The sequence below is a fragment of the Callorhinus ursinus genome, unplaced genomic scaffold (assembly GCF_003265705.2).
Source record: "Callorhinus ursinus isolate GAN/ISIS: 27379988/994484 unplaced genomic scaffold, GSC_fseal_2.0 scaffold21, whole genome shotgun sequence".
In the NCBI taxonomy this organism is placed as follows: domain Eukaryota; kingdom Metazoa; phylum Chordata; class Mammalia; order Carnivora; family Otariidae; genus Callorhinus; species Callorhinus ursinus.
In genome coordinates this window covers 16,004,550-16,029,145 of record NW_027397083.1, presented here as the reverse complement: position 1 = coordinate 16,029,145, position 24,596 = coordinate 16,004,550, and the positions used below count along the sequence as shown (strand labels likewise).

General features: G+C 36.9%; 1 protein-coding gene across 7 annotated transcripts in view; it reads left to right on the top strand.

Moving 5' to 3' along the window:
* The window catches only part of HIPK3 (homeodomain interacting protein kinase 3), a 91,780-nt gene that overhangs the window by 58,859 nt on the left and 8,325 nt on the right, over nt 1-24,596 (top strand). For 5 of the 7 annotated variants that reach the window (XM_073904791.1, XM_025879027.2, XM_025879024.2 and 2 more), the window contains exons 3-11: nt 8,222-8,345; nt 15,314-15,433; nt 16,080-16,166; nt 16,668-16,852; nt 17,919-18,078; nt 18,476-18,599; nt 23,727-23,848; nt 24,111-24,238; nt 24,329-24,490. In XM_073904791.1, the coding sequence (XP_073760892.1) occupies nt 8,222-8,345; nt 15,314-15,433; nt 16,080-16,166; nt 16,668-16,852; nt 17,919-18,078; nt 18,476-18,599; nt 23,727-23,848; nt 24,111-24,238; nt 24,329-24,490 (1,212 nt within the window). The remainder of the gene's footprint in view (nt 1-8,221; nt 8,346-15,313; nt 15,434-16,079; nt 16,167-16,667; nt 16,853-17,918; nt 18,079-18,475; nt 18,600-23,726; nt 23,849-24,110; nt 24,239-24,328; nt 24,491-24,596) is intronic. The other 2 variants (XM_025879023.2, XM_025879028.2) reach the window with 1 other exon arrangement.

Sequence of the window (24,596 nt, the reverse complement as noted above, 5' to 3'; positions counted from 1 at the left end):
TGAGAAACTAAGGATGAGTTGTCATTTCCTGAGATGGAGAAAGAGTGGATTGGGGGGAATTAGGAGTTCTTTTTGAATGTGTTTAGTTTGCGATATCTAATAGACAAGCGAGGGATGTTGAGTAGACAGTTGAATACCTAAGTCTGAAGGTAAGGAGAGAGGTTGGGTTGGAGATACACATTTGAGAGTGTTAAGAATAGAGATGCTATTTAAAACTCTGTGATTGGATGAGATCACCTAAGGGAAGTGAATATAGATAGAGAAGATGGATATCCAAAGCCTTAGCCTCCAGAATTTAAAGGTTGTGGAAATGAGATGGAACTAGAAAGGAATCTGAGAAGGGAGTCTAGTGAGGTAAAGGGCAGAGCAGAGTGGTGTCGTGGAAGACAAATGCAGACTGTTTAAAGCAGGAGAGCATAATCAGCTGTGTCAGACGCTGCAAGTCCAGTAAATCCGAGGATGTGGCAATGCAGTGGCTGATGGTGACCTTGACAAGAGCTATTTTGGTGGAATGATGGGGTAATGAAAGCCTGATTAGAGTAAATTCAATACAGGGGCAGAATTGGAGGCAGCTTTTCTAAACAGGGCTTTCGAGGACTGGTATAAGGGGGAGAAAAGAAAGGGGTGATTGGCTAATGGACAGTGTAAAAACAAGATGGTTCTGGAGAGAGAGAAAGAGATGAAGAGAGGGCTGGGTAGAGAGAGCGTGGGAAATTGGTGGAGTGATATACTTCAGTAAGTGAGCCTCGATGCCTTAGATAGAAGCACTGACAGATGCAAGTGGGCTAGTAGATGTGGTGATGAGAAGGTGGAAGTTTCTTTCAAATTCTGTCTATTTTTTTCAGTAAAGTAGGATGCAAGGACAACAGTCCGGAATGAGGATAGGGAGGAGGTGGTGGCTTGAGAAGAGAGGAGGTGTGAATTCGGACAGTGGGAGGATGAATAAATTAGAGGAATGTATATACTGTTTTACATTTTACACACATTCTTTTATAGGTAAAAGTATAAGATTAGTCCTTTAGGTAATCTTTGGAAAATATAGGGGTGGTAGAACCCCATCTTTTAAAAAATGAAAATGTGAAGGCTCAGGTAAATTACTTGCTGTTGGAGGGAGAGCTAAGTGCCTACTCTTGAGTGTTAAAAATATAGCTCTCTTTAGATGATTTTCATTGTTTGAAATCAGTGCCTCCTTACCAGACTCCAAAATTTGTTTTCCCCGAGCTTTTGTGCATAGATTCACGGTTTTTTAGTACCAGCATAGCATGATGTTGTCATGAGCCTTACCCGAAGGGAATTGGACCTCTGATCCACGGTCTTGTATAATGGATCGCTAGGACATGGGCAGGAGGTTCCTTTTAGTGCTCTAGGGGTCTGAAAAGGGGTAGCACAAGATTAACTCAATTATAAAGACAGCAGCGTTGAACAAAGTAGAAAAATCAGTAGTCCTTTTTACACTGGTACTCTCCTTTCCCTTTTGGATTTCTGTTCCATCAAAGGCATTTTCTTCCTGTACCGGCTAGTTCTGTCTGAGGCAGTACTTGTCTTTGGTGTGCGGCCTCTCTGCTCTGACCTCCTTCAGCACTGGAGTATATTCTTGCTCCGCAGCGTGGTGAGCTGATATATGGCCTCTCTTGGTTAACTTCCTATTTTTCATAATAGCCAAAATAAGTGGAAGAAATTCAGATGTCCATCCCTTGATGAGTGGCTAAGTAAATACGGAATATCCAGGCAATGGAATACTATTCAGCAGTAAAAGTGAGTGATGTACTGGCACACGCTGCAGTCTTGAAAACATGCACGTGAAAGAAACCAGTCACAAAACATTACTTTCTGTGATTCCATTTGTATGAAATGTCCAGAATAGGCAGATCTAATGCGACCAAAAGTAGATTTGTGGTGGCCTGGGATGGAGGAGTTTGGGAGGAATAGAGAGTAAATGCTAATGGATATAGGGTTTCCTTTTCAGGATGATGAAATGTTCTGAAATTGATTGTGGGGATGGTTGCACTATTCTGTGAATATACTAAAAACCATTGAATCATACCATAGCTTAGTAATACTGTTATTTTAAAAAATGCCTTCTTCATATTCTACCTTAGAAAAGACTGTTGTCATTTTAGACAACATTTTTATCTTTATCGAGTTTACCATTTATTTACCTTTTCCAAGATTGTATGCATTTCTCTAATATTTTTTTAATGTCAAAAGCAGAGAGAAGTGTGTAAATACTTGGTATAGAAGTTTCATCAAGAGTAGCCTGGATGACTGTACCTCTCAGTCTTAGTGAGTGATGTTACCTACCTTCTGGCCTTTAGCTTGGCATTTCAGAAATTATTTGATTAGTGTTCTAGACTTGACCAGACCTGGGTGGTTCTGCCACTAGACTCACCAGAAGCTGAAGTGTATCAGCATTATGCTAATTTATTAAGTTTAATGAGAAGGGAAGCTGTTAGGCAGACTAGATACTCACGCTGGCCTAACCATTACATTCTCTTTATGTCAAAAAGAAAACTCACTCTCTATAAGTTTAGGAGTATGATCAACATTTTCTTGATGGCCATGAAATCATCATATGAGTTCATATTTTAATGGCATTTAGAGTGATGACCCAAGGCATCTCTGTGATAAGAATGTAATTGTTAGGGTGCATGCGTGGCTCATTTGGTTGAGTGTCTGACTCTTGATTTTGGCTCAGGTCTTGGTCTCAGGGTTGTGAGAGTGAACCCCACTTCTGGCTCCCTGCTCAGCAGGGAGTCTGCATGAGATTCTCTGTCTCTCCCGCTCCCTCTGCCCCCCCTTAAAAAAATGTAATTGTTCCTAGAGCTAGACATACTGAGTTCCTGAACTGAGATACCCTTTTTCCTAACAGAGCTGGGTTTCTTCTGCCAGTAATTGAATTTTCAACTTACCAAAGTAAATAAAGATGAGATAAAGCAAGTACAGTGTTTCATTAATAGTCGTCTTCTTTTCTGAATGACAGTATTTCACTATGTTCTTATTTGAAGCATCGACTGCCAACAGTCTCTTCTACTCTGGCAAAAGTCCCCAGAGTTCAGTTTATGTAGTTAAAAAAATTTTTTGTTTTCATCTTACCCACTTTACTATATTTTATGTCAGTGTTTCAGGGTTTCAGAAGAGTAGAAAGGATTTATTCTTAATGAATATTGATAAATTTGATTAAAAGCACTTGACAAAAAATACTAAAGAAAGTGCATTTTAGATATAGATTGCCTTTGTTACCATATGACCTAATTTTTTTAGTTTGTGGGTTTGACATTTCTAATTGTGAGTTTTTATTTATAGAGTGGTAAACAAGAGGTTTTGTTATACTCTCCATTCAGTAGACATGTTTAATGGTGCCTGGTCTCCAAAAGTACAAATTCTATCTATTCCCTGTTACAGCCTTAGCACTGCCACGTTGTAGGTGCTCAGAAGGGAGTTAGGATAGATGAAAAAAGAAGTGAAACAATTTCCTTTAGGAGTAGGACAGAAGTTTTTTTGTTTTGTTTTGTTTTTTTAAGAATGGTCCACAGATTAGAATCCCTGTTACGATCATTTTTATCCAAAAGTATAGTTAGCCCAGGGGAAGAATTTGAGAGCCAGTTAAGATGAAAACAGAAAACTAAGCTTTCTTCATTACTCACAGATGGATATATTGTTCTTTCATGCATAATTTAATTTTTAAAGTTTATTGTGAGACTGACTGGTAGAGCTTAGACATCTCTGGCAGCTTCATCTAGATTGTGAATGCTTTACGGTATTGTTTCCCAACCTTTTACATTGATCCGCATAGAAAATGGTAGTATCTATGGCATGCTAGGGTAGACTGGAGTTTGGGCACATTTAAATGGGACGTGGTGAGGAAATTTGTTGCATTTGCTTTATGACATATATGTATTTGAAAATAAAATACGGAAGTTTTGGGGAGGATAGTTGTGGCAGGCATGGAATTGTGTCACTTAGATTCCCCTTCAGGAGAACCTCCTGTGGGGAGCGCAGTTGACAGAGAGTCTGCACCTGTTGCACCTTCAGATATGTGTCCTGGCTGTTCTAGCCAGTGACCAAACACAGTAGGGGTACTAGAGCTGAACTGTTCTTGCTTGATGGGGAGCGCCTCCAGCAGGTAATCTTTTGCTTCGGGACTCTGCATTGGCCCAGCCAAGGCTTTATCCTGACAGCGCTGTAGTGGGAGGTTCTCTCTATTCGCCTCTCCCTTTGCCTCTCTTTTTGCGCATGTCACAATTGCTCAGGGGTCTGAGGGCTGTCTTCACCTGCTCCTGCTTCCTCTCCCTGCCTTCCTCCAAGACATTTCTTGCACATCTAATCTGCTTTTTTGAAGACCCTAGCTGATGCATTAATACACAATGAGTTTGTGTAAAACTTGCAGTTAAAATACTTTTATATTTTAAAATGAGAAATTTGAGTTTTCTTCCTTGAGTACAACTTTTGTATCTCAAGTTGTTTTTTTGTTTTTAAGATTTTATTTATTTATTTGACAGAGAGAGACACAGTGAGAGAGGGAACACAAGTAGGGGGAGTGGGAGAGGGAGAAGCAGGCTTTCTGCTGAACAGGGAGCCCGATGCAGGGCTCGATCCCAAGACCCTGGGATCATGACCTGAGCTGAAGGCAGACGCGTAACGACTGAGCCATCCAGGCGCCCCTGTATCTCAAGTTTTTTGTTTGTTTGTTTGTTTTTGTTTTTGTTTTTTTTTTTAGAGCCGAAAGGTCTCACATTTAGTACTGAACCAACCTACTGGTGCAGAGGCATAGTCAGAGAGAAAAATCATTTCTATGATAAGACAAGTCTATGGCCAGGTAGGAAGGATGTTTACAGAATGATAGAACACATGATCTTCATGCAGCTTAATTAAATATGTGTGCAATTAAGTGTGTCATTTCATGATGTGTGACACCTTATAAACCCAGCTTGGTTCTTCTCCAGTGCCTCCTCTTGGAGTTGTACCTGATCTTATTACCAGTTTTCATCCAAATCCACTGGGGAATGGGATGATTCTGCTTTTGTTTCTTGGCCAGGAATCGCTTGATTCTGAAAGTCTTGTGAGAAGACATGGCGAGAAGCAGCCAGCCACGCAGAGCAGGATGGCGGCGAAAAAGAGAAAGCCCTGTATCTCAAGTTTTATGCTTGAAGTGGCTTTATGCAATTCCTGGTCAGGATTTTAAAAAGATGTCTCCACATTCTTGTCACCATCAATTAGAAATTTGGCTCATTCATTCAGTGGTAACAGCAGAAGGAATTCATTGCTCTTTGTCTAGTTGATAGAAACTCCTTTCTTACTGTTAATCAGGTATCAAATAATTTCAGTCTCTTTAAGTTGTATATCCTAGGCACTATCATTCTCTTACTTTTCTTTCATTGCCAGATATGACGTTGAAGATTCCAGTAGCCAATTTCAAACCCATTACTTTTTCATAGTGAATATTGCAAAATAATCATAAAACTCTTACATGGCTATAGATCTGTTGGTCTTAATAATTCTTCAGAATTCAAATTAGTATGATTAAACATCACTAGTGAATCCTTTTTTATTCCATACTTTTGAAACTGTCTTTTTGCTTTGAATCTTTTTTAGTATGGGTTAATACATACTCTTTATTAACTCTTGTGGCCATTTCTCTTTCTTTCTTTCTGCCTAGACTTCTGTTCCTCAAAGCTTAGTTCAAACCCGTATTTTGAAAACTCTGATGCTTTGCTTTGTGTGACCCAACCTGTGTAGGAATCATTTATTTGAGAAATGTTTACTGAGTGCATATTCTCTGCTAGGTTCTGTGTATACCATAGTGAACAAAAAAGGATAAGATCTTCTCTGTCTTCTTTTGTACGATATTGTGAATATGTAAGGATGATAACTCAGTGTAACTTGTTTTTTTCCCCTCTTTCTACACAATGTAGCATTTGGTTATGTCAATATAATTCACATATATACGTCTATACTAAGGATTTTGTCAAAAGAATGAAAGCCTTTTGTAACTATGTTCTAAAAATCTTTTATGCCTCATAGCACGTACTTGTTTTTAACAAATGCTTGTGAATTAATACCTTAAGTATTAATTATGGCAGAGATGTCAGGAGAGGACTCATTGGACAGATCCTACATCAGTGGTAAAAAAACAGCTTATTTATTATCCCTTGAACTTATTCTGATCAGAAGAGCTATAGGGAGAAGATGGAGCGATCTTCCCATTGGTCTAACTACTTGAGTCTAGGGCTTTGGTTCTCATCTTTGGCCATGTATTGGAATCACCCTGGGAGCTTTACAAAAATACTGATTCCCAAGTCCCTCCCCCAGAGTTTCTGATTTAATTGGTATGGAGTGCGGCCAGGACCAAAGTGATTGTAATGTGCAGTCAAGATTGAGAACCGCTGCTTTAGGAGATAATGACAATTAGCAGTCTCAGTTAAAGAAATTAGCAGAAGCCTTATTTTGTCTAACTGTATATAATATGTATACCGAGAGAGCCTGGGAACAGTGCCATCCCAGTAGTAATGAGAACCCATAGCTCGTTGAGGGAGTTGTGACTGGTCAAGTCTGGGAAAATTAGAGTATCAAAATAGATAATTACAGTAATGGATTATAACTCATTGAATAAAATAGGATTCTATTAATTTATACTCACATAGGCAAATAAATGAAGAAATTTAAAATTTGATAGGAATGGCTTACACATATAGTCTCAAATTTAAGTCCTGCAAAATATTTAATTACAGAGAGAAAAGGAGGAACTCAATAGTGGAAATATCTAGCAGATACCATGTTAAATAATCAAAGTGAACATATCACTACTGGAACAAATCAAAATTGTATGCCACCTGACGCACATCATGAGGAAAAGCATCACTTCTGTCATACTCTTCCCAAAGATGTATAACCCAGATCTAATTATGAGGAAACATCAGGCAAACCCACAGAGACATTCTACAAAGAACTGGCCTGTAGTAGCTTGTGCCAAGGTCATAGAAGTCAAGGAAAGACTTGAGGAAATATTCTAAAAGATATGACAACTAAATGCGATGCATGGTTCTAAATTGGATCCTTTTGCCATAAAGGACATTCATTATTGGTGTAATTGGCCAAACTTGGGACTCTGAGGCTTAGATGGTAGAGATGTATCAGTGTTCCTTTCCTGATTTTGATGATTGTATTGTGGTGATGTGGGGCAGTATCCTTGTTTGTAGGAAATACAAAGTATACAGTTAACTTGGCAAATTACTCTCAAGTGGTTCATGAAAAAACCCATTCATTGTATTGATCTTACAACTTCTCTTAAATTTAAGACTGTTTAGGGTAACTGATTGTATGACTCACTTTGGAATTACATAGCTCTATGTGAAGCCTCTCAGAATCTTAATTTTTCTCATGTAAAGTCATGTGAAGTAGCACATAATTTATCTGGGCATGATATTTTTCATGGAATACATTTTCCAAGTAATCGAAGCTCTTCAAGAGCTAAAATGCTTTCTAGCTGTTTAGATGTCTTGTATTTTTCTGCCTTTTAAAGCAGAATACATTGAGGGGCACCTAGGTGGCTAAGTCGTTAAGTGTCTGCCTTTGGCTCAGGTCATGATCCCAGGGTCCCGGGATTGAGCCCCACATCGGGCTCCCTGCTCTGCGGGGAGTCTGCATCTCCCTCTCCCACTACCCCCTGCTTGTGTTCCCTCTGTCGCTGTGTCTCTCTCTGTCAAATAAATAAATAAAATCTTTAAAAAAAAAAAAAGCAGAATACATTACACTTGGTCTTTTCTCTTTTGATGACTAACAGTCCTGGTTTTGTGAATAATTATTATTGTTTTCTGAAGTAATATCTAGGCCTAGATCCACTTTTAGTCTTTGGGCTTATTTTGCTCTTACCTCTCAATGTCTGGTTTTCAGTTCTGTTGATGTCAGCAGTGCGTGTATTTCATAGTTTGCCAGTTCTCTTTCTAGTGTATTATTTCTAATCTCTTATAGTCTCAAATACAAGATCTGTGCTTTTTCTAAAATTCTCTATAAGGTTAAATAGAGATTTTAACCTAGCAATGGTTGTACTCATCGTACCCTTGTAAGCTTAATTCAAGATGATGTCTAGGCTTCAAAGAATTCTGAAAAGTGAAGAGTTACTATAAATAGAAGTTGACTACTCTCATTTTACTAACTTTTCTTAGAATGTCAGATATAAGATAATTTTAAAGGAAAATCACTGTGATTTTTTTTTTTTTTTCAGAGCTCCAGAGATTATATTGGGATTGCCATTTTGTGAAGCCATAGACATGTGGTCATTGGGATGCGTGATTGCAGAATTATTCCTTGGATGGCCTCTCTACCCAGGAGCCTTGGAGTATGACCAGGTAACAAAACTGTCATGATAGATCTAGATAGAATGGAAAGAAAAATAATAGGCTAATAGGAATGCATTTCCCCAGGTATATAATACCCATGAAAATCTTTTTAAAATAAAATGACAAGGGGCATCTGGGTGGCTCAATTAAGCATCTGCCTTGGGCTCAGGTTGTAATCCCAGGGTCCTGGGATCGAGCCCTACATTGGGCTCCCTACTCAACAGGGACCCTGCTTCTCCCTCGCCTGCAGCTTCCCCTACTTGTGCTCTCTCACTCTCTCTGCCCACACAAAAAAAAAAAAAAAAAAAAAATCTTTAAAATAAAGTGACAAAACCTGAGATCTTAGGGAATTTAAATTCAAGATCTCAAAACTATTTGGTTTTTAAAAACTTTTTTAACAGCTGAAGTAAGGTTTCATAAAGGTACAATCGACAGGCCCCCATACCAGTTTTGCAAAAACACTTTTTTGTATCATTTTTATTCTATAGACATTTAAAGGGCTAGACTGTGTCCATTTAAATAATAAAGCTACACTTGGGTGACAGACTTTGATGACAGATGAAATGTCAGCCACTCTGAAGGAATAAAAGGCATCATAACTATTGATCTTAAATCAGCAACCATTATTGGGCTTAAGTACTTCAGTCACCTGAACCTTCTTTAGTATTTTAAGCTGTTTTTGAGTGACGTTGGAAATCTAGTTTAACATTATTTAAATGATTCTCTGTAGAATCCAGCAAATTACTTCATTAAACACTTTTTTTTAAGATTTTATTTATTTATTTGAGAGACTGAGAGAGCATGAGCAGGGGGAGGGGCAGAGGGACAAGCTGACTCCCTGCTGAGCAGGGAGCTAGACACCGGGTTCCATCCAGGTCCCCAAGATCATGACCTGAGCTGAAGTCAGACACTTAACTGACTGAGCCACCCAGGCGCCCCCATTAAACACTTTCCATGATAGTTTTCAGTTACGTTCATTAGCCTCTCTAAGCTATTAGACAGTGAATGTTGTTTGCTATTTTCTTGTGTTTTTGTTTTGTTTAGTTTTAATAACAAGGTTCTTTTTTGGAGTAGTTATAAACTTAATCAGTATTTGAAAAAGTTTCATAGCATCTTCTTTATTAGATATATACTCATATTTTAGTGGAAAACTTTAGTCAAAATGAACAAAATGCTTACAGCAGTTTTGTTTCTAGTAGATAAATATTTTTATTAAAATGATATACTATTTAACTTTTAATGAAAAAATAGAAAATAGAACATTTTGGGGTGCCTGGGTGGCTCAGTTGGTTGAGCATCTGCCTTCAGCTCAGGTCATGATCATGGAGTCCCAGGATCGAGTCCCACGTTGGGCTCCCTGCTCAGCGGGGAGTCTGCTTTTCCCTGTGTCCCTCGCCCCACTCTCGTGCTCTCTCTCTCGCTCTCTCTCTCGCTCTCTCTCTCACTCTCACTCTCTCTCTCAAATAAATAAAATATTAAAAAAAAGAAAATAGAACATTTTAATGCAACCATGACATAATTGTAACAATAAAATGTGCCTTATTTCTGATTTTCAGGGCTTTAACTCTATATCAAAAAGGGTATGAGGGGGCACCTGGGTGGCTCAGTTGGTTAAGCAGCCATCTCTTAGTTTCAGCTCTGGTCGTGATCTAGGGTCCTGGGATCGAGCCCCATGTTGAGTGGGCTCTGCACTCAGTGCAGAGTCTGCTTCAGGATTCTCTCTCTCCCTCTGTACCCCCCCCATGCCTCTCTCAGATAAATAAATAAATTTTTAAAAAAAAGGTATGCGAGGTTATGGATTGGTGATTTACGTGTTGCTGAGATGAGCCTAAAAGTCATTTAATATTAATTATTAGATTAGATGTTATCATTAACTTTAATCTCTTATCTTCTTACAAAGACTTTCTACCCATAAACCACCTCTTTTATGCTAGGCTTCCTATAGTCTCTACCTTTCATCCTCCATGTTCAGCGTATCTCTAGAAGGTAGTTTCTGTAACATTTTCCATACATCCTGGTTTCCTTCGGCTTTTTACCAACCTAACTTTGATGCAGATGCTAGACTGGCGCTAGTTTTGAAAGAGTTGGTGATCTAGTTGGGAGAGTCCCATAGTCTCTTAGTTGCTGAAGAACTGAAGTTCCAGTCAGATGCTAGAAGTATACCTCTGGTTTTGTGGACTACAAGTTATGACGTGTGTGGTATTCTGGAGCAGGACACCATCTAGTGGCAACTTCAAATTGATTTGCTGCTGTACTTTGGATTGGGACTTCTACAGTTCTGGTCTTGGACACCTGACATTAGTACTGAAAAGGACCTACAGATTATCTATTTACTATTCCTTCCTATTTTATAAAAGGGATAACTGAGGCCCAGAAAAATGAAATGCCTTGTCGAAAGTCACAATGGTCATTTGAGACAAAGCCCTGATCAAAGCTTTTTCAAAATTCCATGATAGATTTTTTTGTTTTGTAAACTGGGAACAGGTGTTAATCTGATCCATATTAACAGTATTTTCAGAATGTATGGTACTTTAATTCCAAAAGAATATAATGATTAAAAAATATATTAGCATATAGCATCAATAGTTACATCATAATTATTAGTTCAGTATTTTAAAGGTTATTTTCCAAAATATATGAGTGGAAGTGAGTAAGAGTGATGATGTAAGCATTCTTGTTTTGGTTTCAATCTTAGACTTTATATACTCATTTCCAAATGTGATGTGTGCTATATAGGTTTTGATAAATGTCTATTTTCAAGATAAGGGAACTCCCTCTATTCCTAATTTTCTAATTATTATTTTATCCTGAATTGGTTTTGGACTTTCAAATGCTTTTATGCATCTATTAAAATGTTCATGTGTTTTTTTGGTTGTTTTTTACTTTAGTCTGTTTATTAATGTGGTTGGATTTCATAGATTTTTACCAGCTTCCTGGATTACGATTGTCTAATTAGGATGTGAAGAGGCCATCAATAGGGTATGCCTTTATGTGGTTTTTTTTTTTTCTTACAGTGGCAGTACAGTGGGTAATGGTAATATTATTATTACTTACTGAGCTCTTTTATGTGTCAGAAACTGTTCCTACACTTTAATTCATTTAATGCTCACAACAACCCTATACTGCTAGAAGTATGTACTACTGTTGCCTCTGTTTTACAGATGAGGAAACCAAGGTGTGGGGAAGTTAAGGAACTTGCCCCAAGAATCCAACCTGGGCAGTTTGAATCCAGAATCTATGCTGTTAGCAGTGGACCACCTCTACACTACCTTATAGATAATGATACTTTCAAGAAAGGGCCCAACTAAACCCTGCTCCAGTCTGTGCTCCAGCCCTCTTCCAGACCTCACTTTCACCCTACCACTGTCTCTTTGCTGTCCCTGGAGGAGGGTTTTATGGTCTTTATGTTAGTTTCTCAAATCCATCCACCTCCACCGGTGTTCTCTCACTCCAGACTGAGTTCTAGGGATGGATCCAGGAGCTTAGTTGATCAGTTTGTCCTGTGATAACATTTGGTACAGATGTTTCTCAGAATATGTTGTAGAAGATATTCTTTTTTTTCCCCTTTTTGCTTTTATTAATAACAATGCTCTTAACAATAGAAGTATTCTTACATTACAGATACATTAGCATTTATAAAGAGGGGAAGCTTAGCCAGTTAATTTGGGGAGTTCAACACGAACGTATGACAATTCTATATTTTATACATGTAGTAATAACTTTAAAGTAATATAAATCTAGAACTGACAGAACCAGAAGAGAAATAGATAAACCCACAATCATAATTAGAAATGATAGCACATTTCTTTCAATAATTGATAGAGCAAAAATAGAAAAATGATCAGTATGTAGAGGATTTGAGCCCGTGATTAACTAAGTTGATTTAATGACACAGGCATAGAGTACTCCATCCAATACTACGTGCAGAACTGCAGAATGCACACTTTGGGTGCACATGGAACATTTACAAAAATAAAGACTTTGTATGAAATATATTGTAATTTATCTCTTTCTTTACTCTTGTTGGTATGTCTTATATCTAACCTTTATTTAACCTTCTAATGCAATAACAGGTTTATTTTTCCCAAAGGAGGTGAAAAAGAATTAATGGTACACTTAAAATTATTATATACTTAAAAGCCACATTTGAGTCACCAGGAAAAAAAATAATGCAGATTATGTTAATTCTTCATTATAGGGTTTGTGTTCTAGCTCTTTAATCATCTTTATCATCTGTTTCTTAAAGTTCTTCCAAGGCAATTTCCTCTTTGAATTTTGGATTCTACAGCTAGGCACTGACCTTGTTGAGAATTTCTTACATGTTATATTTTCTCATGTGCATTTCCTTTCCATTCGTACACAAACAAATGGTATGCATGTTTAGAGAAGGCTGCCCTGTTAATTGGTACTGTGCTTGAATCAACCCTTCCTGTCTTAATTGTAGGTATACTGTCTTATTAGTGTTCCATGTATTGGATTGAACTTCTGTTTATCAGGGAAATATCCAAAACATTCTAGGGAATTAAATATTTTTATGGGTAGATGGACAGTATTAACTTGGTAATGTTGATTGTTCTTGCAAAATGTTTGTTGGAGTTTAGAATCTCATCAAGAACAGCTAAAAGTCTGAATTTATATTCAAATTATTTTACTTGGTAATTTCAAGTCATATCCTATGTAAGAAAAATAAAATTGACTATTTCAGCTCCTGAGTGTTATGAGGGAGTGGAAATCTTTAAAGTTCTTTTTGTCAGGCTATTTGGCTTACGTAGAGACCTTCTCAAGCTGGCTCAAGTAAGAGTTCCTGTATGTATGTGTAGACTGTCACAAAAATCCAAGTATGGAGCTGTGATATGACTGGATTTTGTGAAGTCTGGAGTTGGAAGTGCTTTTGGATTCAAAGCAGCACTTAATGGAATTAATAGACATGATAGAACTTCACTTTGGGTGAAGCTGGGTCATAAGTTGACTGCTCTTCAAGTGCTTTTATCTGTTCTGGTTCTAACTTGCTACTCAGAGTTTCTGCTCACTCTGAACTTTGGTTAGATTAGCGTGGTCACCAAACTCCAGCTCCATTTTGTAACCCTTTAGCTCATGAGCTATCAACAGTGGTTGATATTTGTTAATTCACATTCCTGACATTGTAAATCTCATTTGCTTATTAGCTTATTTCTAGCCAAGTTCACAACTTGAATTTATGAGTTAATTGCTTCTGAGTCAGGTTTTCACCCTTAATTCACTGGGGACGGAGGAGGCAAAGGGTGAGTTCCTTCATGTATTAGGGGGTATAGATGGAACAGTTTTTCTTTAGAAGACAGGACAGGCATTATGACCAAAAATAAACTCACAAGATCACTTGCCATTTTTGTTTTGTTTTGTTTTGTTTTGTTTTCAGTGCCCTCTCAAATTCATAGGTACGTTGATTACCCTATTCTGTGTTCTTTTAGCACTTTGTTTTCTTCTTCATAATGGCACTTCCTAGCTTAATTGCATATTATGTGCTTAAATATTCTGAATTAATATGCTTTTGCAGATTGTCACCGTGTTTTATTCATTTGCATATCTTTAGCATCTGACATATAATAAATGCCCTGTGTATGTTTGTTGAATTGTTGAAGACCTTTCCTACCATCTGAGAACTCTGATGTAGCATCTAGGTACTGGACCCTTGGGGTACTTTTCACTTTCTGTTTCTGTAAAACAAGGAACTCAAACTCAGCCGCTTAGGGGATGTGGAGTGAGGGGAAGTATTTTATACAGGGGAGTAACAGATTTGTGTTTTGCCAGAATGGCTGTTAGTGTGAATAATGAATTGGGGGTGAGTGGATGGCATCATTAGGGAGGCAGATAAACTACATTAGGAGGCTTGTGAAATTGTATAACTCAAAATTGAAGAAGACCTAAAAGAGGGATGGAGAGAAGGGACAGTTAGGAAAAGTACTAATGAGGTAAAATTGTTAGGGTTTTGAATGTTGTGGAGAGAGAGATGAGGGAGAGGCTATGTGTCTGGTATAAGTTGCAGGTTTCTGGTTTGGGTGGTTAGTGTTGGTGTTTGTTGCTGGGAAATACATGAGGATTAGCAGATTTAAGGGAAAATTGGGTTTAGGATATGTTCACTTAGAGGTACCTCAGGTCCAGCCAGGTGGAGAATTTCAGTAAGCAGTTGGATCTGCAGCTCCAGGGCTAGAGATAAATATTTATATACAGATTTAGAGATAAAACAATGGGCACTTGGGGCTTATAGAGGGAAAGAGGACAGATAAAACTTCTTACCTTACTGATGAAGCCCTCTGCCTGCTAGTTCAGTTTTACCTCTTGTCATTTTTCACTGAGTGAACCTCTGCGCTTCCAGGATCTGAATGTGTCAGTATTTTCTCCTGATTTTGCATATTTACTCATATTACAACCTTAGCATAAATCATAGTCAGGTTTTCCCCACTTTTCCAGGGCTAAAGAACTCTTTTTTTTTTTTTTAAAGATTTTATTTATTTATTTATTTGAGAGAGAGAGAATGAGAGACAGAGAGCACGAGAGGGAAGAGGGTCAGAGGGAGAAGCAGACTTCCTGCTGAGCAGGGAGCCCGATGTGGGACTCGATCCCGGGACTCCAGGATCATGACCTGAGCCGAAGGCAGTCGTTCAACCAACTGAGCCACCCAGGCGCCCAGGGCTAAAGAACTCTTAGCTTGTCTTTGTAGACTCAACTTGAGCATCACCTCTTCTGGAACTTTATGTGACTACAATTATTTTAGGTGTCCCTTCTCTGTCTTCCCATAAGCTTGTATTTATTATGGTACTTACAACCCTGTAATATAATTGTTTACTTGTATGTTCCCCACTAGAATTTCTTGAGGGCATAGACTATGTCATTTAATTCTTGACCTAACATCTAGCTTAGTGTCTGATAGAGAATAGGTGTTCAGTTATTATCTATTACATGAAAGAATAAACTCTTCTGTTTTATAAATTATTTTTCAGATTCGATATATTTCTCAGACTCAAGGTTTACCAGGAGAACAGTTGTTAAATGTGGGCACGAAATCCACAAGATTTTTTTGCAGAGAAACAGATATTTCTCATTCTGGTTGGAGATTAAAGGTAATTCATTAAAAAAAATACTCAGGAAAACATTTTTTCTAAGATGCATCATGTGGATAATACCCCCCATGCCTATTTTTATTTTACTGTATTTCTTCTTTTGAATTTTCATTTTTGACCCTTCCCCCTTTTTAATGGGGGGGAAAAGCCTTCCCCAAATAACTTAGCTCATTCTCTAACCTGGCAACATAATTATTAACTCATCTTAAATGGTTTTTTAGATTTTATCTATGTAATTACTTCTGTGTTGTATGTTTCATCTTCTCTACCCAGTTTCCCATTATTAAGCTTTATAGGACAGGGACTAAATTTCACCATTTACTCCATAACCCAAGTACCTAATTTATTCCTGGGCTCTTTATGGGATTAGTAAATCCTCAAAGATTAACTTTATAACCAGTTACTTGTATAAAGGATATAATAGGATTATATATATAAATAGGATGTATATATTTTACCTGAACCAAGGCTTCTCATTTTTTTTTTTTGTACTTTTAAAAAGTACATTTTTGATAGTTAATCTTCTGGAATTCCTTGCCTTAAAATATTCAATATATTAGACTAGATGTGCCAGAACTAAAGAAATAAAGAATTTCCAAGTGGTGGGTAATAATATATTTTTTCCCTCTTTGATATATCCAATAAGACACTAGAAGAACATGAGGCAGAGACAGGAATGAAGTCTAAAGAAGCCAGAAAGTACATATTCAACAGTCTGGATGATATAGTGCATGTGAGTACCACAGTCATGTTTGTTAGTCTTCCCTGCTTACGATGCTGCACTTGAATGCCAAGGATGCCACCACATGTTAATCGTCTTCTAAAGAACTATAGATTGCTTGCTGGATTTAAGCTTTTCAAACAAAATTGTTCCTTTGAGGAACTAAATCGCATTTGTCTTTATCAAATATTTAACTTATACCATCCTTTGCTTTAGTAGTAAAAAGAATTTTCTTTAAGAGGGAAAATCCTAGCTGTACCAATTTCTTTTCCTTATATTTTGTTAGAGTGGATATTTGTTAAAAAAATTTTTCCCTTGTTTTAAATACTATTTGGTACCTTGAAACATTTTGCAAATTTGTTAAAACTCAATTACTCATCCTTGTTTCAAAATAATTGTAGTCCTCTGTTCTTTTCTATGTTGTGGTATTTTTTTTAAACTGAATCTTTAACATATAGTTCCTTCTGTGGCTTTTTTTTTTTTTTTTGACAACTTAAAATTTTGATCTTATAGGTGAACACAGTGATGGATTTGGAAGGAAGTGATCTTTTGGCTGAGAAAGCTGATAGAAGAGAATTTGTTAGTCTGTTGAAGAAAATGTTGCTGATTGATGCAGACTTAAGAATTACTCCAGCTGAGACTTTGAACCATCCTTTTGTTAATATGAAACATCTTCTAGATTTCCCTCATAGCAACCAGTATGTTACTTGAAAATCTTTTAAAATGATCTGGAGAAATAATACTAAGTCTGTAGAAAATTAGTGTGTTAGAGAGATGATTCAGTATATTTATTAAATGTAAGTAAATGGAGTCAAAAGAGGTTAAGCTAACTTGGCCAAATTCACGTGGACTAGTAAGTGGCAGCTAGTACCAGAATATAAATCTGAGTTGCATTCCAATGTTCTTTTCCCAAAAATAACCATACTGAAATCACTTTGTTTTTATTTTTTATATATTATGTTATGTATTTTATATATTTATGTTTTATATTAATCACTTAATAACCAGGCATATATATAATAAAAGGAAGTGTTAACAGTTTTCCACCCTCTTTTGAGTCCTGCAAACTCTGTCTTTAATTTCCCTTCACACCGTTTGCTTTCCCTGCCCACACCTTCTCCTCTGTGTTGTGGAAGGAAAGGAGGGTTTTTATGGGTTAGTGGAGAAGAATATATCCTCAAATTGAGAAGGTCTTACCAGATTTACCTTAGACAAATCTTATGAATTCTTTAAAGCCCACACCTTTTCTTTTAATATTTTATAAAATATTTTAATATTTTTATATATTAATATAATTTAATATTATTTAATGACTGAAGGAAGAAGGTACAGGGACAAACCAGTATTAATTATTATGGATTACCCTCAAAATTGGTATTTTTATAAAGCCCAACTACTCTCCCCATCCCTATCCCCAACAGTTAAAAATGTCTAATGATTTCCATACATAAGCACTTTGAAAATAACATGATAACCATGTACTTTGTACCAGTAGTTTAGGAATGTAGAGATCTAGAAATTTAGGAAAAATTATTTCAGGCAGCGGTCATAAAATTAAATTGTGCTAGTCAAAAAATGCTCACTATTGCTTTGATGTCTTAGAAAATATTGCAGATATAAGATACTTTGACTTGCTTTAAAATTCAATCTTTTGTAGGTTTTCTGGTAGAAATTTTTTTCTTTTGGAAACTTTAAATTTTAAACTACTCTAAACATTTAAAATAATATTATTACCTTTCCTTTCCTTTTTTTTTTTTTTTGCAGTGTAAAGTCCTGTTTTCATATTATGGATATTTGTAAGTCCCACCCAAACTCATGTGACACAAATAATCACAATAAAACTTCCCTTCTAAGACCAGTTGCTTCAGGAAGTACTGCTAATCTGACAGCAAATTTTACTAAAATTGGCACATTAAGAAATCAGGTAAGAACTTAGAGTATTTAATAATTTATACTCCTTTTCTTATGATTGCTCATTTTGCTTTTGAGGTATATAGAAGTCTCGTGTCAGCAGTTAGAAGTCACGTGCCAGTGAGGGTCTCACTGGTTATTTTGTGAAATCTCGAATATTTCAGGGTGACAATCAGAGCATGTCTGCTGAAGCTCATTTATTTTATCACATCTGCCTTTCTGTACAGCAACTCTATGAAAAGTGAAGTTGAGTAAAATCAGTTTCTGGGTCCATTTTTATCAGTCCATTTTCTGGGTCCATTTTATCAGAAGTATGATTTTAAGAAGTGTATTCAAATTGCATTTGTAAAGCATGCGTGTGGCAGTTAGAAGACTGCTCAGGATAATGCCGCCTGTGCTGATCCTTTCAGGCATTAACCACGTCCGCTCATTCAGTGGCGCACCATGGAATTCCTCTACAGGCCGGAACTGCTCATTTTGGTTGTGGTGATGCTTTTCAGCAGACCCTGATTATCTGTCCCCCAGCTATTCAAGGTACTCCCTGATTTAAATTACACTTTGAACTTAGGCATACATTATTTTTAAACAAATTTAGGCATCTAGTAATTAAATGTGTTGCATAGTTTTTGATATATTTAGTGCCACATTTGAATTAAATTTAAGCTGGTTGGTAGCCTTTAGACCAGTGACATTCCTCTCTTGACCGGAGCTCCACTGTAATCATCATTAACAAAATGGGTCATATGATAATGAGATTTCCTGTAGAGTCTAGCACGATGAAATACCTTAGTAGAAATTAACGAGCTTGGAAAGCTGTGGGGTTGTCCGTTAGTGGTTATCACAGCTCCAGATGTTTAGGTAAGTACCTTTTACCTGTCTGTTCTTACCAGACATTAAAGTGACTGAGAACTCAGTTCTTTAAATTTTGGTCGAGGGAATTTTTTTTTTAATTTTTTAAAATTTAAGTTCAATTAATTAACATATAATGTATTATTTGTTTCAGGGATACAGGTCTGTGATTCATCGGTTTTATACCCAGTGCTCATTACAACACATACCCTCCCCAGTGTCCATCACCCAGTTACTCCATCCCTCCTCCCCCACCCCTCCAGGAACCCTCAGTTTGTTTCCTGAGGTTAAGAGTCTCTTATGGTTTGTCTCCCTCTCTGGTTTCATCATGTTTCATTTTTTCCTCTCTTCCCCTATGATCCTCTGCCTTGTTTCTTAAATTCCACATATCAGTGAGATCATATGATAATTGTCTTTTTCTGATTGACTTACTTCGCTTAGTACAATACCCTCTAGTTCCATCCATGTTGTTGCAAATGGCATGATTTCATTTTTTTTGATGGCTGGTCAAAGGAATTTTATCCCCAAATTTTAGAGTCTTGTTCTTTGCCCATACCTTAGGATTAAAAAAAGGGAGATTGATTTTGACTCGATTAGATTATGTCCCTTATTTAGATAAAAAGCAAATTAAAACCTCAAGTGAGATGAGTGGCAGAATACCTTTGAAGAGGCCATAAATTCTCAAACCAGGCACTTGTTAGTGGTTCTTAAAGGACAGTAGCAGCCAATATTATGGCTGGAATAACCAGAATAAAACGCGACTTTCTAGGTTCTTTCCTAGCATTTTGTCTTTGCTAGGCTTTAACATCTACGTCTGTCTTAAAGCAAGAGGTTAACTACAAATGAGGCCCTAAATGACTCTGGGAAGTGTGGTGGTAGTACTGCGTAGTAGTGTTGGTAAAAGCAGTCGGTGCTCGGTCAGGACGCCTGGGATACCATCCTGTTCTCTGCTCTTTGCACTGTTATTCTAGATGAGTCTGGTAACCTGTTTTCAGCCTTAGTCAAAGGAAATGGGCTGAATAGATAAGAGCTTTAAGAGTTCTAGCTCTAGTATTTCTGTATTCTGCACATTATTTGAAATTTTTATTTGATTTAAGGATTTGAGCAACGTTTCTAAAGTTCTCATATCTCCTACAGTGCCTAATAGTGCACTGAGGTATGTTTGTTGACTTGATTGGCTGGTAATAAGAGATGTGAAAACATGTTCACTCTGCAGCCATTTTTGTTCTGCCAGGGTAGCTTTATTTTCATCTTTTATATATATTGGGTTTTCGTATAAGGTTTCATCGAGAGAAAGATTTGTAGCACTGAAGATAAAAAACAAGAGCTTAGGTGATTGATTTTTAAGATGAAATTGTGTGCCAAGGTGGTCTGTAAGTATCTGTGACAGTAACCCATGGCTAGGGGTAATAAAAAAAAACCCACATCATCATGATGTCAGTGCTTTTAAAGATGCTGTTGTGTTTATTTCTTCGGTTTTCCTCAATTGTTATTATAAAAATTTCAAACCTATAGAAAAGTTCAAAGAATAACATAATGCCTTCTACTCTAGATTCAACAAGTGTTAACATTTTGCCCTATTTGCTCTATCTAGACATACTTACATTGTTTGATAGTAAGTGGTAGACATTTTACTTCTAAATACTTGAGCATGCAAGACTGATGCTTCTTTGTTTTTTAATCAGTTATCATGTAAATTGGTTTTTGACAGATGCGTTTTCACTTAGATGAGTTTTTACTGTGTACTAACGAATAGATTCTTAAGTTCTTTTTTAAGTAGGCTCCACACCCAGTGTGGAGCCCAATGTGGGGCTTGAACTTAACGGCCTTGAGCTCAAGACCTGAGCTGAGACCAAGAGTTGGATACTTAACCAACTGAGCCACCCAGGCGCTCCAGATTCTTTTGTAATAATTTTCCCCTGTGTACCAAAGTCAGCTTGAGGGTCACTCACCTACAGTATGGGGTATCTCATCAAGATTGAGAATAGCAGCTCTTTTTTTCAGAGTCTACCTTCTGTTTGTAGCAAAAATTTAAGAGACTTGTGAGACACATTTCTGAACACAGTCAAGCATCATTCTTTAAACATCCAATGAGGTGTCAGAGAAATCTTTTCTCTTTGAATGTGCCTTACAGTTGATAAAAGATTAGTAACCTTTCTATACATATGCCAACAGCTGTATGAGTGGCTCAGGATAGGGGTAACAAAGAAAAGGAAATACCATCAGACTCATTAACCTTTTAAATGTCAAGAACAATATTTTGGAATTAGAATTAACAGTAAGACAAAGCAGAATACCTGTTAGCTTATGTAACAGGTACATTGTAGCAGGACATGTAGGTTCTATAAATATGTTGGTTCTTTGTTTCTTGTCTTAGTATAGTGATGCTTAGAAATGAAAGCTTTCCCTCTAATCTGCTTTGGTATCTCTGTAGAAAATCCCAATATTGGTCTTCTTACTGCTTTCCCTCATAATGTGCTGCCAATCCATTTTGAAGAAACATTTTAAATGGTTATTGGGCAGCTGTTGGTTAGCAGTTATGGCACCATTATAGTTTGTATTTTTATTTTTTTATTTTTATTTATTTTTTTAAAGATTTTATTTATTTATTTGGCAGAGAGATACAGAGAGAGCACAAGTAGGCAGAGAGGCAGGCAGAGGGAGAGGGAGAAGCAGGCTCCCCGCCAAGCAGGGAGCCCGATGCGGGGCTCGATCCCAGGACCCTGGGATCATGACCTGAGCTGAAGGCAGCCGCTTAACCAACTGAGCCACCCAGGTGCCCCTATAGTTTGTATTTTTAAATAAATTTTATGTCTGTTCCACTTGACATTTTTTACTTTGGGGCTACAGTGTCTATAGGTTCATCATGCCTTTCATATATTCTCCATGGTTATAGATAATCTACGTACCATAGCCATAACATTGTCATATTATACATATAACATGTAGATCTAGATATATAGCTACTATAGCCATGACAGTGTACCTTTTTTAGGTTAAGAAACACTTAGCCAAGCTTTTATTTAACAAATTTGAGTATGTATTAAACAAGCATTTAACATTATTTGGCAACCTGAAGGGCTATTCATCCCCTTTGGTTGAAAATTGCTATTTTAGAATCAAGTAGATTTCAACAAAATTCTCCTGTTGTATTAGAACAGTCTAAGCTTTTGTGCCCTGCTGTGCAGGTATTAAAGCAAATATAATCAAACAAAGATGAAGTTTTAGCTAACCTAATAACTGTATAGAAAATTGGGATCTTAAAAAAAAAAAAGAAAATTGGGATCTTAACCACGTTGAATTTGATAAAAATAAATTAGATCTCATGAGGAAAGAAGATAATAGAATTCTTCTCATTACAAGGCATCAGTTATGAGGAGAATTTAAGGGCAGCTTGATTTTTGTTGGAATTTGAGAATTCGCCCTGTCCATTCATCCTTGTCAAAGTGAATTATTTTTTCTCTGATGAGATTGTCTATTGCTGCCATATATCTACACTGCCTGGGTGTGCTTATATTCCATTTCTTGGAGAATTTGCTGATCAAGACATGCTTTTTGGAAGGGTAAGAAGGTCAGTTAAAAAAAAATAATCCGTAGATCTTTGTTAAACTTAATCCTAGCTTTTTAGGTGGAGCTCGGGGTAGAACACCCTGGTAGTGGGAGAAGAGCCTCTATGAAGATAAACAAACAACCAAATTCACATTCTCTTTAGGATTAACACTTATAATGTATTTATGCAATAAAATTATAAGGTTATTTTTCAGTAGTAAAAGAAAACAATTGTAATATTTTTCTCTTATGACTGATCAGAAACACCTAAGATCACTTTGATGCAAAAACCGGTGATACTTAAATAATCTGCCAGCCTATATTGAAAGTCACTGCTACAAGAGACTGGAACTGTGAAGTAGTGAATTTATTCTCATAACCGAGCTTTCTGAGTTTGGGGGATGTCCCTAAAATCTTGTTGAGTCAAAGTTCTCATTTGGGGTGATACTATTTCACTGTCTCAAAGTTTAATATAAGACAGTATTTGCAAGGTACTTTTGCAGTATATGACACAGAGGTATTAATAGGATTAACATGACTGGCAGTTCTGCTTTCTAATTTTCCTAGTGGGCGAGCAAAGTGGAACATGTTTGTGTTGGAGCTGCAGTAGCTTTCTACTAGGAATACTAGTAGAGTAAGCCACATTGGTCAAAGCTCAGCTGTATCATCATGAAAGATTATTTTTGCTTTTCCTTTGGAGGTTGGAATGAGTGTGTCATCCCTGAATTTTCTTGAATCATGTTAAGCCATCATGGCCATTGAAGTGTGAAGTTACGATACATTCCCCCCCTTTGGTGCCAAAAGTGTAAGATCCTTTTAGAGTTTTTAAAGAAGTTTATATGAGAAGATGTACATTACTTGCTAGAAGATCAGGATGTTGGGCTAGATTCACCTTTCCATGTCCTTTATCATAGTGGCAAAACTATTTGAAAAGGAAATAAAGCTAGAATAGCAAACTTTAAAAGGAATGGGAGGTTTCAAGAAAAATAAATGATTCAACTTGGTGGTATGCATTTTAAAGCAGTAGAAGGAGTAGCTTTATATCAGTTTTTGGAATGATGTACCGCAAACGTAGATAGAAAGAACCTCACTTTCTTAACAGATTGCTTTGTTAATGTTATGAACATTTTATGTAGGAGATGGTTTTAAAATCCTAATCAGAATTTTAGAAGTTCTTTGAATTTAAAAAGAGTTTTGTAAGTTAACTCAGAGAAATAGTTTTTAAGAACTCTTTTTGTTTTCTTTGATTTTTCTTTTTCATAGGTATTCCTGCAACACATGGTAAACCTACTAGTTATTCAATAAGAGTAGATAATACAGTTCCACTTGTAACTCAGGCCCCAGCTGTACAGCCACTACAGATCCGACCAGGAGTTCTCTCTCAGGTTGGTAATAATTTGTTATTTTTGCATATGTGCTGTCTTCCTTATACTCAAGTAAGGGCACTGATCCACTTGTAATATATCAGCCTGTGCTGTTGAGAAATAGTAAAAATGATCTGGACAGGAATTCAATCTTTTGTAGTCTTTGGCTTTAACTTTTACATAATTGTTAATGATTGTTACTGTAATGTATTTTTGATTTTTAAGCTGTAGTAATGCTGAATTACTTGTAACTTAACTGGCTTTGCTTTTGCGTCTGGTGCAGCAGACGTGGTCTGGCAGAACACAGCAGATGCTCGTACCTGCCTGGCAGCAGGTCACACCCATGGCTCCCGCTACTACCGCATTAACTTCGGACGGGGTGGCTGGTTCCCAAAGGCTCGGAGACTGGGGGTAAGTTAAAAACAAAAATACTTGCTTGTGAAGTTTGCAGAATAGATCTTGGTATAGAAGGGATTCAATTTTTCTGAACTTTCTCCCTAGGAAAATGATTTCACACAGTAATCATTATAGCTCAGTGATGCCGCAACCTCTTCTAACCAATCAGATAACTTTATCGGCCCCGCAGCCAATTAGTGTGGGCATTGCGCATGTTGTCTGGCCCCAGCCTGCCACCGCAAAGAAAAATAAACTGTGCCAGAACAGGTTGGTGTCAGTATTTTAACTTTCCTCTGCATTTTGAAAATTAGTCCTTAAAGTAAATTTTGCATGTACACTAAAGGGTCACTCTGTTTAATTCAAAATGACCTCT